Below are 14,377 nucleotides of genomic sequence, written 5' to 3'. Positions count from 1 at the left end.
TTTTTGTTGAAACGCGGACTGTGTTGGGTCCTATATCCCTAGCGGACTAGGTCCTTTAAGGCTTTTATGTGGATAACCTATTTTTATGTGGATGAATTTATTTTATGTGGATGTGGAACTTTGACACTTTCAAATAAAGTCCATTTTGGAACATGGAACGATTTATCACAGCTGTTTCATCGCAGCTGTGCCAAAATGTCCCATGATGAAATGGCCATGATGAATAATCCCATTCCGCCTGGAAGCTCAAACCACCTATATTCCATGTATTAAAAAAGAAGGAAGGAAAACAAAATGACAGCCAGCACGGTTAACAAGTGAGAAGAAGGAAGCTATTAGGGCCAAATTCTACAAAGGGCACTGAGCGGTGCCTACATTGTAGGCGCTGTTCGGTGCAGCTGTCAATCAATAAAGGTTCCATTTATAGAATCACACCTAGCGGTGCCTAAGCAGATTTAAGCATCACTAAGCATCCTAGACATAGGCACCATGCTATTAGGCCAGCTTTTCACTAATTTGGTGGCATCTATGTTGGATGCCTAATAATGCTCAAATCAACCATGCCTACTTTTTAACATAGGCATCGTTAGGCATCCCTAGGTATTGGATGGCACCTCCACTTAGACATTGCTAGGCATCCCAAGAGTTTGGCGCTGAACTCTTAAATTGTTTGGGGTTGGTTTTTTTTTTTTTGATTGGCTGAAAACACGAATTAAGCCAATTTTTAAAAAATTAAGTTTAGTGTCGATCCCAACTTAGATGTCCCTAGACAGTGGTGCTAAATAGGGTGCCGTTATAGAATATGGCCGTTAAAGCTACAATAAAATTCTTCAGAAAGAGGAAAAAGATCCAACTGAAAATAATAGGAAACAGCATAAGGAACGGCAAGTCAAATGAAAAGCGCAGATAAGAAGGGCAAAGAGAGACCTTGAAAAGAAGATTGCATTGGAGGCAAAAAACAAAACATAGTAAAACCTTTTTAGGTATATTCTAATCTAATCTAAGGCTTGGCTTTATATACCGAGTCATCATTCTAAGAAAGCTCGACTCGGTTTAAAATAGTTAACTTAACAGAAAAAAACCATAAGGAATAATGACAAAATTTCAAGAGAATTTATTTTCAAAATGTTTAGCAAATAAAGTAACAAGAAGCCAGTAAAAGAATCATTTGGATCGCTAGATGATCGAGGGATAAAAGGGGCACTCAGGGAAGACAAGGCCATAGTAGAGAGATTAAATGAATTCTTTGCTTCGGACTTCACCAAAGAAGAAGTAGGGAAGACACCAGTGCCAGAAATGGTATTCCGTGCTGACGAGTCAGAGAAACTGAAACAAATTTCTATAAAACTGGAAGATGTAATAGGGCAATTTGACAAACTGAAGAGTAGCAAATTGTCTGGTATATATCCCAGAGTACTGATACAATTGAAAAATGAACTTGCAAAGCCATTGTTAGTAATTAGTAATTTATCTTTAAAATCCTGCAAGGTATCAGAAGACTGGAGGGTGGCCAATGTAATGCCAATTTTTAAAAAGGGTCCCAGAGGTGATCCCAGAAATTATAGACCAGTGAGTCTGATGTAAAATGGTAGAGACTATTATAAAGAGCAAAATTAAAGAATATTTACATAAGCATGGATTAATGAGACATAGCCAACATGGATTTAGATAGGGGAAATCTTGACTCACTAATCTACTACATTTCTTTGAAGGGAACATGTAGGAATTGCATACTGCCATTTTGTGACTTTGGTATTCAAAGTGGTGGGCACTGGAGGATCAGAAGGGCAAATTCTATAAGAAGCACCGCTACGATCCTACCTCCCCCCGCCGACAAGAAGTCTTTCTGACGTCAATTCTGACGTTGGAGAGGACGTTCCGGATCAGCCAGGCAGTCACTGGCTGGCCCGGAACGTCCTCTCCGACGTCAGAATTGACATTGGAAAGACTTCTTGTCGGCGGGGGGAGGTAGGATCGTAGCGGTGCGGGCCGGGGGAAAGGAAGGGGTGAGGCGCTTTTTTTTTCCCAAGGCAGGGAGGGCAGGATGGGAGGGCAGGATGGCTGGCTTTAGCGCAGCAGGGAGGGAGGGAGATAGATAGACAGGCAGGCTGGCTTTGGGGTGGCCAAAATCTGGAAGGTAGTGGGGTGACATAAGGAGGCACTGGGGCAATAAGGACACAGGATAGGGGCACTGGGGGCACCATGGACATGGGGCGGAGGCACTGGGGGCACCATGGACATGGGACGGAGGCACTGGGGGCACTATGGACATGGGAAGAAGGCACTGGGGGCACTATGGAAACAGGATGGAGGCACTGGGGGCACTAAGGACACAGGACAGGGGCACTGGGGGCACCATGGACACGGGACGGAGGCACTGGGGGCACTAAGGACACAGACCGGGGGCACTGGGAGCACGAAGGAAGGAGGGAGGGAATAGAAAGGGACAATTGTTGGGCCTGAGTGCAGAAAGAAAGAAATGAAAGAAAGGATAGACAGTCAATTAATAGATGTCCCCTTTTGATGAAAAAAATAAATTGTCACGTTACCTCTGACTTACTTTCGCTGCAGCAGAGTCGGCAGCCGTGCTGAGGTGCAGGAAGGTCCCGTGCTGACTCGTCTGCCAGCTCTGCTCTGGAAAAAGTAAGTTACGTCGGAGGGGGTGGACCCAGCAGACGCAGTCATTGCGGGACTTTGCCACAACTCTCTGCATCTGCCGGGTCCACCCCCTCTGACGTAACTTACTTCTTCTTGAGCAGAGTCAGCAGACGAGTCATCTCGGGACCTTCCAGCATGCGGCTGCTGAGTTCGCTCCAGAGCAAGTACATCGGAGTGGGGTGGACTGGCAGCGGGCAGCTACAATCATCGTGGGACCTTGCTGTATGAAGGTAGAGAAAGGAGCAGGATTGCTGGAATGGAAGAGTGGTGGAGGGAAAGAAAGGGGGCAGGGTGATATGGAAGAGTGGTGCTGATAGAATTGATGTACAGAGAAAGAGGAGAGACATAAGGGGGAAGGATATTGGAGGGAGAGAAAGGGGGCAGATGCTGACTGAAGAGGGGTGGATGGCGAGAGAAAGGGCAGACATTGGATGGTAGTGGGGAGCCTATGCTGGATGGAAGTGCAGATGGGAGAGATAAGGAAGCAAATGCAGGAAGGAAATGGGAGGAGAGAAAGAGGGGAGCAGACGCTGGATGGAAGTGGACAGAGAGAGGAGAAGGTACTAGATGGAAGGGTTGGAGAAAGAGGGCACATGATGGATTGATGGATGGAGGGGATAAATAAAAGGAGGGCACATGATGGGGAGAAAAGGATTGAGTTAGGGAAACACTGGAGGGGTGAGGGAAAGAAGTGGCAAGCTTTAGGTAGACAGTAAAAAAGGACATTGATGAGAGGGTAGTAAGAATGTAATCTAGACAGAAGCAGAAAATAAATTGAAAAGGAAAATGAGGGAAAAAAGGGAAAGGGATTGCAGAGGATAGGTGTGGGAGAGGGAAGGAGAGGAGAGAGATGCCAGACCAATGGGGGTGAAAGGAGAGATGGAAGGGTGAGGCATACAGTTTCTGGAAGGGGCATAGAAGGAGAGAAGATGCCATATAGGGAGAGGCAGAGATACGGCAGACAGTGGATGGAAGGAAGAGAGTAACAAGAAGATGAGGAAAGCAGAAACCAGAGAAGACAAAGGTAGAACAAAAATTTTCTATTTATTTATTGCTTTAGGAGACATGTGTCACTGTTTCTGTGGTGTTGCATTGTATGCAGAGTCCAGCTTCTTGCTGGTTCAATTTGACCTTTGTCTATGTATTTCTATTTTTTCCCCCCTTTTACAAAACTGTGGAGCGTTTTTTAGCGCCAGCCGTGGTGGTAGCAGCTCTGATGCTCAGAATTCTATGAGCATCAGAGCTGTTACCACCATGGCTAAAATTCACACTACAGTTTTATTAAAGGGGGAGGGGTTAGTTTGTGATGACATATTCCATACTAGGCAAAGGTGTTTTCTGTGTTCTGTGTGTTCGAAAGACATGGTTTTTTGTTAGGATTGACTGCAGTATTGATCTGTACTAGTCTGGCTTGTTTAGTTTTACAATGGGTGTATAGATGTTGTACTGCTCACTGCAGTATGTAAGATGCTGCCTTTTCCTAGGTACTAATGTGTGACATGTGGCTTGTTTTTCGTACAGATAGGGGGGGTGTCAAAAAATGATGGGCCCCAGGTGTCACATATGCTAGGTACGCCACTGAGGAAATGTATGGTTGTCTTGCCCAATGATACTTACTATAGCATTAAATTTTTTAAAAAAGTGGTCATGCATTTTAATTTGCTAGTCGCAAACGACCGATAACATCTGTGACCACGAGATTACAGGACAACGTTGGGCAGTTGGGTTCTTCAAAAAGTTTCTGAGCTTTCATATTTTGGTGCTCAACCAAAAACATTCTTTTCTGGTGGCATTAAGCAGTTAATAGGACACTGGGAAAAATGTATTGCAAAACAGGATGATTATATGCAAAAGTAATGTCATTTGCTTTTGAGATATTTAGGGCTCCTTTTACTAAGGTGCGCTAGCGTTTTTAGCGCACGCAGGAAATTACCGCACGCTACGCTTCTGGAACTAACACCAGCTCAATGCTGGCATTAAGGTCTAGCGGGCACGGCAATGTAGCTCACGCTATTCCGCGTGCTAAAGCTCTAACGCGGCTTAGTAAAAGGAGCCTTAAATAAATAATGTTTAGAAAATAAAAGTATGAAGACTTTTTGAAGATCCCTCATACAATCCCAGTTTCACAAGATAAGCCGTAAAAAATGAATCCAGAGCAAGAAAATAACAGAATCCTTCTATCCTACTCTCTCTCCTCTATGAACACACACATGACTTTATTTCTATAGAAAACAAGCTGCACGTTTTCCTATCTATGTGGCCGACTACTGCATTGTCTCAGATTATTGTACTTACCAGGCCCTTGCATGAACTGATGGCTGCAGACCCAGTCCCAACACCTGGCTGCAGTACAGTGCCGGTGAGGTGACATGAGGCTCCTGAGTGAGGTATAATCTTTCCACCAGTATGATTTCCAAAACGTCTCTCCAGAATGTAATGACTGGAGAGTAAGCCTTCATTGAGTGTTAAATTGAAAATCAGCTCCTTGCCCCTATGGTTAATTTTGTAATACAAGCTTTCTTTTCCATGAAGCTCTCTCTTCCTTCTGGTCCTTGAGAAGTGATGATACAAATTATAAGACAAAAAATGTCCAGTTTCGTCTACTTTCACAGGTGTGACCACCTCATATCCCGGCAATGTCTTGATAAATTGCTCTGAAAAATAATCACAAGGAACAATTTAGTGTTTAGAAATGGTGAACCACTACTACTGCTATTATTTCTATAGCGCTACCAGACGCACGCCGCGCTGCACAGAGTCACAACGAAGAAGAAAACGGTCCCTTCCCAAAAGAGCTTACCATCTAAATAGACAAACAGGATGTCATGGATACAGTTAAGGGGAACGGTTAATCAGCTGGCTGGGTTGGAGGGCAGAGGAGTAGAGTTAAGGATTGAAGGCTATATCAAAAAAGGTGGGTTTTCAGTCTGCTTTTAAACAAGGTAAAGGAAGGGGCTTGGCAGACAAAGTCAGGTAATTATTCCAGGCATAGGGGGCAGCTAGATGAAAGGAACAAAGTCTGGAATTGGCAGTGGAGGAGAAGGGTAAAGCTAAGAGTGGCTTATCTGAAGAACAGAGTTCTCTGGAAAGTGTAAGAAGGGAGAAGAGAGAAAAGATATTGAGAGGCAGCAGAATGAACTCTGAGGTCTAGGACAACTTCTTTGTGTTACATAGTGTGGTGTCATGCTAACTTACTTGAATATAGACTAATAAAGGTTGATTTATGTTCAAATCTTTTTTATTGCGAATGCAAAAAGAACAAAAGAATACAAGAACAAGGAAAAGAACATCCAACAATGCACTGTTTTCCAGCAATAGCCAAAATAGAAAACCCATCCTCTCAACTCCCAAACCTGACCCATCCACCAGAATCCCTGAATGCAACCCCCTCCCCCGGATCCCCCTCCAGAAAATATACAAAAACGACCAAAAGATCTCACAGATTCCATAGGCCTGTACTCTGGTGGCCCATGGACTACAGCAGAAAGGATCCCCCCCCCAAAAAAAGGGGGTGGTAGGCAGTGACTGACCCCGGGAATGAGCGTGTTAATAAAGGTTAATTTTTTTAAAAAAAAGTATATGATAACTTTTTATGACACTAACCTAGGGTATGTTTATTAAAGAGCATTAGGAACTGCAGTTAACATGGATATAAGTGCATGTTTGCTATAAATAGAAACATGATAGCAGATAAAGGCCAAATGCCCCATCCAGTAACCATTATCTCTTCCTCTCTCTAAGACAGGGGTGCCCACACTTTTGGGGCTTGCGAGCTACTTTTAAAATGACCAAGTCAAAATGATCTACCAACAATAAAATTTAAAAAAAATACTGTACGCATAGAATTGTCAATTATCATTCCTATTCCGGGGTTTTTTCAAAGAGGTCAAAGCAGATGACTCTATGCACTGTCACCTCAGTAATAACCATACAAAAATAGACAAATACCCACCCCCCTCCCTTTTTACTAAACCACGATAACAGTTTTTAGCGCAGGGAGCTGCGCTGAATGCCCAGCGCTGCTCTCGACACTCATAGGCTCCCTGCGCTAAAAACCTCTATTGCGGTTTAATAAAAGGGGACCATATTGTAAAATATAGAGAGCAGATATAAATTCAGACACATTTTGATCACTAAATTTAAAATAAAATCATTTTTCCTACCTTGTCTGGTGATTTCATGAGTCTCTGGTTGCACTTTCTTCTTCTGACTGTGCATCCAATCTTTCTTCCCTTCTTTTAGCCTGTTTGCTTCCTCTCCTCCTGACTTCATTCCCCACCCCAAACGTTTTCTTCTTCTCTCCCTGCCCTCTCTTTCTTTCTCTCTTCATGCCCCTTTCTTTTTTTCTGTTTCTCTTCTTTCCTTCTGTCTCCCTGCCTGCCCTCTTTCTCCCTCCCTGCCCTCCCCCAAGCCACTGCCACTGCCGCCGGATAACAGGCCCCCAAAGCCGCCCGCCGCCGGCCAAGCTCTCCTTGCTTCGGGCGCACCAGCATTCCTCTCCCCGACGTCAATTTTGCCTTCGGAGAGGAAGTTACGCTGGCCAGAACTTCCTCTCCGAGGCAGAATTGATGTCGGGGAGAGAAAGGCTGATCGGCCCAAGATCGACCTATTGGGAGAAATGCTGCCGGGTCCTGCCTTTGAGGAAACAGAAAGTAGGCAGGACCTGGCAGCAAGAAGAGCAAATCGCAAGCTTCACTGACCAGTCTCCCGCTTTAGCCCGCGAATGGGGCTCTAACATGTGCGTGCCAGCTTCCCTTCTCTCCCCCCCCCCCTGACATAACTTCCGGTTTCAGAGGAAAGAGAAGGGAAGCCAGTACAAGCGCACGTTAGCCCCCGGAGCATAAATTCTCCAAGCCGTTTTTTTTTTTTTTTTTATGTTGAGCAGCGGAGGCAGCAGCAGAATTCAGGAGCAGGCCAGTCAGGAGGGGAAAAAAGAGAAGGGAACCCGCTCTGCGATCGACTGGGGTCGCCTGAGCGAGCGACCTGTCGATCGCGATCGACGCGTTGGGCACCCCTGCTCTAAGAGATCCTTTGTGCCTATCCCAGTTTTTGTCTCCAACACCTCTTCCAGGAGACTGTTTCATGCATTAGAACATAAGATTTGACACTGCTGAGTCAGACCAGTGGTCCATCGTGCCCAGCAGTCCGCTCACGTGGCGGCCCTTAGGTCAAAGACCAGTGCCCTATTTGAGTCTAGCTTCACCTGCGAATGATCTGTGCCAGTAGGAACTTATCCAACCTTTTCTTGAATCCTTCCTGAGCCTATTACCTCTTAACTTCATCCTATGCCCTCTCATTTCAGATCTTCCTTTCAAATGAAAGAGACTCGATTCATGCATCTACACAATTTTTTTTTGGGGGGGTGGGTGGAATGTTTTAAGCAGGTCATGCACTAATGTAACCACTAGAATGCGATAACTATAAGATCTGAACACAGGAGCAGTTAGCAACTCCTATGTAGGAGGCCCTAAATAATCCAGCATTAACTTAGCTGTTTTTCCATTAGTGTACATTAGCAAAGATGACCATGCCATGCCCACATCACTCCTTCTCCCAGAAAAATCCCCTAATGTGCCCGCTAACAAGTATATTACCGCAGAACCCCTTAATGTGATCATGCGATAACCCTGTTAGTGTGCATTGAGGGCTTAATCCCCTTTAGCAAAGATACCCCTTAAAACAGGGTTGCCCAAAAGGTATAGTTGCTACTGAGGTGACATTGCATAATTTCAGCTGCCTTGACCTCTTTGAAAACCCGCGGAAAATAAATGATAATTAACATTTTCTCTGCATACAGTGTGCTTTGTGTTTTTTTAAATTTTATTGTTGGTAGATCATTTTGTCTTGGCCATTTTAAAAGTAGCTTGCAAGCCCAAAAAGTGTGGGCACCCCTGCCTTAAAACATCTTGGAGGTAATTCTCTGTAGATCACCTAAAGTTAGGTACCAGGATGATGTGAGCTAAGCATGAATTCTACAATTTTCATTATAGAACTTTCTACAACTTTCATTATAGAATATTGGTGTAAGTCTGCATTTACGAACTGAGCTTTAGCTCAATGGAAGGCATAAATGCTCACGCCTAACCGTAGGCTGTTACGTGTGTAAATGCTACTATTCAAAAACCCAAGGTCCATATTCTATAAACATCGCCAGTATTTTAGGCACCTAAGCTAAATGAAAAACACCATTTAAACGACATTTTAAAATGATTTTCAAGGCGCCTGGCAGAACCTACAACAACGGCGTTGAAATTGCGTCTTTGTAGACACTTTATGGTGCTTAATGCCAATGTAGGCATGGCTAATGCTCAAAGTGGCATTAGGTGTCATAAAGTGGCTATGGAGGCGCAATTCATGTCAAAGATATTTATTTATTAATATTTCAAAATGTATATATACTGCCTAAAAATCCTGGGCAGTATACAATCAACATACAAAGTAGTTAAAAACAACACATCACACGCTCATTAAAAGTTGTCCTGCCACCTACCCTACTGACTATTTTTATTTTACTCAAATAAACACATCAACAAATAACTGTGTCTTCAAAAGTTTTTAAAGATAGCTCTAATCTTGCTTGCATAAACGCAGCAGACTAGCAATGCTTTCCAAAATTTCACCCCTGGTACTGAAAACATAGAATTCCAACACTAGCATGCTTCACATTCCTCTCTCTCTCCATTGATAGTCTCATGCTATTTTCAGATCTTAATTCCATTCCTGACAATACAACTATAACAAACCTTGAAAACATCCAGGGGTTAATTAATACAGAACCTGATGAACTATTGATAGCACTTTCTATTGCACTCTTTGCTGTATAGGAAGCCAATGCAGCTGCTACAAAATCGGCATAATATTGGCCGTTCGTGAAGCACCCGTAATCAATCTTGCTACAGAGTTCATAGAAAACTACAATGTCCTACTCTTCATTTTTACAACACCTAAATATTACATTGATGTCTTCTATCCCGCCAATACCTTTCAGTTCTAGGCGATTTAGAACGAGAAATTAGCCTGGGCATTCCCAGGGAGATTACAAGGTTGATAGCAATAGTATGCGTTGGGATCTGGAAATGGTTGACACGGTTTGGTTAGATCATTTGACAAATTTTTTGAATAGTATGGTTTCAGTTCTTTCCTGAATGTTTTGTAGTTGGGCATTGTGGTCAGTATAACATGTTGCAATAATCTAACCTACCTAATATCAACACTTGCAACACAGTTCAAAAATTATATGGTATTAACATCGGCTTCAATCTATGCAACATGTGCAATTGCACATAGCCTATCCGATATCCCATTTTTGATGAAGAATCTAACCAGACCCCTAACACCAACATCTCCTTTTTCACTGGCAACTGAATCCCCATCACATTTACACATTGCAAATCTCTCTTCTCTTTATCACTCCTCACTATCATCACCTCAGTTTTATTGACATTCAACTGAAAACCCTGGCCTACATTTCCGTCGCCTACCTTTACCAGAGGCGTAATTCTCTAAACGATGCCATTGCGTGATTGACTTGCATTCGGCGGCCGCTTTTAAGGCAGTTGCCGACAACGGCACCGTTTAGAGAATACGGGCCCAACTCACCCATGCCCATTCTAGGTTCATATCCTCTTGAAGTTGCATGCTGTGCAATTTGAGACACATTTTTGCTGGTACTAACCAGTTACAGTAAATGCTGCTTAAAATGAGCAGTTAGCCCCAGCCAAGTGATTTAACCAGTCTTGAGTTGTTTTTGGGCTGGTTAAATCACTTTGAATTTCAAACCCTTAAATCTCAACATAAGAATCTTAAACTGTATCCTCCTTTCTGTTGGGAGCCAACGCAATGCTGGAAGAATAGGTGTAATCAAATCAAACTTCCTACTGCCAATAAGTATCTGAGCAGCAACATTTTGTATTACCTGGAGGGGTTTGATGAACAAGCAAGAAAGCCCTTGACAGATGGAATAACAATAATCTAATGATTTAAGAACAACTTGTTGAACTATCATTCTAAAATCCACCAGTGTCTCAAAGATTGCAGGTTGTAAAATGAAGAACTCAACAAACTAAATCTTGAATATAAGGTTTTTAAACCTTTTAAGCCAAACCAAAGCATTTCTGGATGCAGAGCTATGACATTGGCCAAAGCAGTGACAACTAAGTTTGAGTCTTATGTTATCACCATAAGCTCAGTTTTATAAAAATTAAGGAGCATACCATTATCTTACAGCCAGTTAGCAGCAAAGGATTTTTACACTGTGCCAAGCATACAAGAAGAGTTATATCACTGCTCCCTGTTTTTGGCAGGAACAAAATAATGTCACCTACTTAAAAAGAAAATTTCACCTGCAACTTGCACAGTATAATCACACATTGGCTGACGATAAATACTAAATAATACCACTGATAATGCAAAACTTTGAGGAACTCCTCTGGGCAGTGGGTGTCATCCTCAACTCTAACCTGCTGATAATGATTTTTAAGTAGGAATTAAACCAATTCAATGCAGTCTTAATTATCTCTATTGCCTGTAATTATGCAAGCATCAAAGAATCCAAAGTAGATGAGTCAAAGAGGCAATGATTATTCCCTCTTGTGTCTTGAAATCTGATAATCATGTGTCAAGAATAGAAGCAAATGAGTCTCAGTCCTGTAGCCCTCCTGAAAGTCAGTATGTTTTTCTTATCCAACAACGGTCATGAGAAAATAGGACAATAAGGGCTTGATTCTCTAAACGGAGCCATTATCGATGGCTGTTTCAGTTTTGAGGGAGCCCCTCATAAATGAGTCCCTTAAGCTATTCTTTTTTGTTAAATTTTAATATGGCCTTAAAGTCACTTGCAAAGATAAATACAAGATATGCTATATCAGGAAGCAAGTATAAAGTGTGTATACTGACAATACACAAGTATGGAGGTGATTTACTTCTTATATATATATATATGATGTCAGAGAAGGGGCAGGACTGCGGCAAAGGAAGCAGTTCAGAGAAGGGGCGGGACCGCAGCAAAGGAAGCAGCGCAGGGCTCACTGGCATCGCGAACCCACGGTAGGCTGCTTCTCCACCGCAAACGGTGCGGGGGGGCTGGGGGATGAATCGGACGTCGGGGGGTGCGAGCGGTCCTTCAGGGTAGGGGGGCCAGCGGTCCTTCGGGGTGGGGCATCAGGCTTTCAGGGTGGGGCGGGCCTTCAAGGGGGGGGGACAGGACTTCAGGGGGAGACAGGACTTCAGGGAGGGGACAGGACTTCAAGGGCAGGGCGGCGAGAGGAGAGTCGGGGCGGCAAGCAGCATGCGCTTTATACGCATATGCGCGCTATATGTCAATTTATTTACATAAATGTTGTTTTCCCGTTCGCTATACCTGTGTGTGCGTTTTACACGGGTGTGCGTTATACGTGTGAAAATACGATATATATATATATATATATCTTAAATAATAAAATGCTAGCCCGCGCATGCGCACTCGCGACAAACGTGTTCCCTGATCCCTTTTCTGTCGGGATGTGGCCGCACGAGTGCGCATGCGCGCTTACTAGGTCACTGGCAGAAGTCAAACCGTCATAGAGGGAGTGAACGCGGAGTCCTGCCGTCCTTCAAACGTAAGTCTCCTCCTTTGCCCGACTCCGGCCTCTGCTCCTCACCAGTCCTGCCTTCGGTCCTGTCCCTGTTAAACCGGCTGCCAATAACAAAGCCAGATGCCATGGGTTCTTCCCTTTTGCCAAATTGCTAAAGCCTCTGCCGGTCTCGATCCCGCCCATCTCTGAAGTTACTTCCTGATTTTGAGGGGCGGGATCGAGACCGGCAGAGCCTATAGCCATTTAGCAAGAGGGAAAGCCCCCGTGATGTCTGGCAGAGTTTGCCGTCGTCGCTCCCCCCCACCCCGGCGCACCCAAATTCAAATTCTCCCGGCAGGTCGGGAGAGAGCAGAGCAGGCTCGCACACCCGGCGGGGACAGGGTAGGAATGAGGCTCCCTGCGCATCGGGTCGAATTCAAATACTCCTGGCAGGTCGGAAGGGGGGCGCTCCGCCCCACTGCCAAGCTCTGGAGCAAAGAAGCCGCGGTCCGGCCCGGCCCGCTGAGAGGGAGAGCGGCGCTGGCACCGAGGAGGGAGGGGGGAGGGACACACACGAGGGCTCTGCCGCCGGCTCAGCTTGGCCGCTCCGTCTCTGCCGGGGCTAACAGTAGCAGCCCCCGAAGCTCCTCACCAGCCTGTCCCGCCCCCTCCAGAAGGGTTAGGGTTAAAGTGAAATTGTGGCCTGGGCAGCTGTAAAAGGCAGACATGTAACGAAGCACTCTTACGCTTCATTGGGGATCCGATCTGGGAAGGGAGGAAGAGAATTGGCTTGGGGGTAATAATGATGATGAGGTAAGGAAAGGGGGAGAGAAATAAGATGGAGAAAAAGGAAAAAGCAATGAAGTAGGGGAAAGAAAAGACCAGGATAAAGGGTCAGATAAGGAGAAATGAGGAAGGAAGGAGAAATTAGATGGTGAGGCCGAAGGAAAAGGCAGAAATGGAACTAGGAGACAGCAATGGAAAAACTAGAAGGAGGGGGAAAAATTGAATAGGATAGTGGAAGGAAGACGGTCTGGTGTGAATATTAAAAGAATGGAGACAGGCAACAGGAAATGCATTTTTAGAAGGAGAAAAGAATGTAATCGCAGAAAGCGTGGTTGGAGAAAAAAGAATGGAAACTAAGAGTTGAACCCGGAAACAGAAATAAGAATGAAATAAAAAGATCAATTAAAGGGCTGCTGCTGGATAAGGTGAGCAGTGATGGGGTGGTGGAGGACACAGGGGAGGAAAAAGGAAGAGAGAAAGGGTGGTGGTGGACAGGCAAGGAAAAAAAATAAAGACAGAAATACAGAAAGCGGCTAAGGAGAGAGAAAAAGAAATAAAACCACACACTCACACACACATATTCTAGCACCCGTTAATGTAACGGGCTATAAGGCTAGAGATCACTGGACTAGACAGGGGGAGCAGGTAAGGGGTGCTGTGAGGGGGAGCTGGGAAGAGGTTGTGCTGGACAGGGGTGAGGTAACAGGAAGGGAGGCCTACTGCTGGACAGGGGGAGCATGGAAGAGGTGCTTTTAGACGGGGGAGAGATAAAAGGAAAGGAGAAGACCTACTGCTTGGCAGGGGGAGAATGAATGGGTGCTGCTGGACAGGGGGAGACTTAAAAAGAAGGGAGAAGGGCTCCTGCTGCACAGGGGGAACAGGGAAGGGGTGCTGCTGGACAGGGGGAGCAGGCAAGGGGTGGTAGTGGACAGCCAAGGAAAGAGAGAGAAAGAAAGTGGCCAGGGAGAAAAAGAAAAAGAAAGACAGACACACACATATTCTAGCACCCGTTAATGTAACGGGCTTAAAGACTAGTATATATATATATATATATAATTTTTCAATTTTCTGAAGACAAATTGAGACATCACTATGCCACTCCCCAAATTCCAACCCCTCTCCATCTCCCCTCCAATAAACATCCCACTATGAAGACTTCCAGATCCATTACCCAAATCTCACCCAATCTAAAACTGGAAACACCACAGAGATGATCTGTAAGCTAGCTATGGGGGATAGCAACTTTCCACCTATCACCCTCGTTTAAACTGATATCCAATTTTGTTAACTCTATACAGCAGGAATGAGCAGCCTTGATCCTTGAAGGTTTCAATCAAGTCAGGTTTTGAGGATTTCCAAAATGAATATACACAAGATCTATC

The 14,377-nt window shown here is 44.5% G+C and overlaps 1 protein-coding gene across 2 annotated transcripts in view; it reads right to left on the bottom strand.

Moving 5' to 3' along the window:
- The window catches only part of ADAMTS12 (ADAM metallopeptidase with thrombospondin type 1 motif 12), a 521,425-nt gene that overhangs the window by 469,680 nt on the left and 37,368 nt on the right, over positions 1–14,377 (bottom strand). For both annotated transcript variants that reach the window (XM_033933191.1, XM_033933202.1), the window contains exon 2: positions 4,954–5,312. In XM_033933191.1, coding sequence (XP_033789082.1) covers positions 4,954–5,312 — 359 coding nt within the window. The remainder of the gene's footprint in view (positions 1–4,953; positions 5,313–14,377) is intronic.

The sequence above is a fragment of the Geotrypetes seraphini genome, chromosome 1 (assembly GCF_902459505.1).
Source record: "Geotrypetes seraphini chromosome 1, aGeoSer1.1, whole genome shotgun sequence".
Classification (NCBI taxonomy): domain Eukaryota; kingdom Metazoa; phylum Chordata; class Amphibia; order Gymnophiona; family Dermophiidae; genus Geotrypetes; species Geotrypetes seraphini.
The sequence above is the reverse complement of the archived record's forward strand: the minus strand, read 5'-3'. Positions and strand labels throughout refer to the sequence as shown.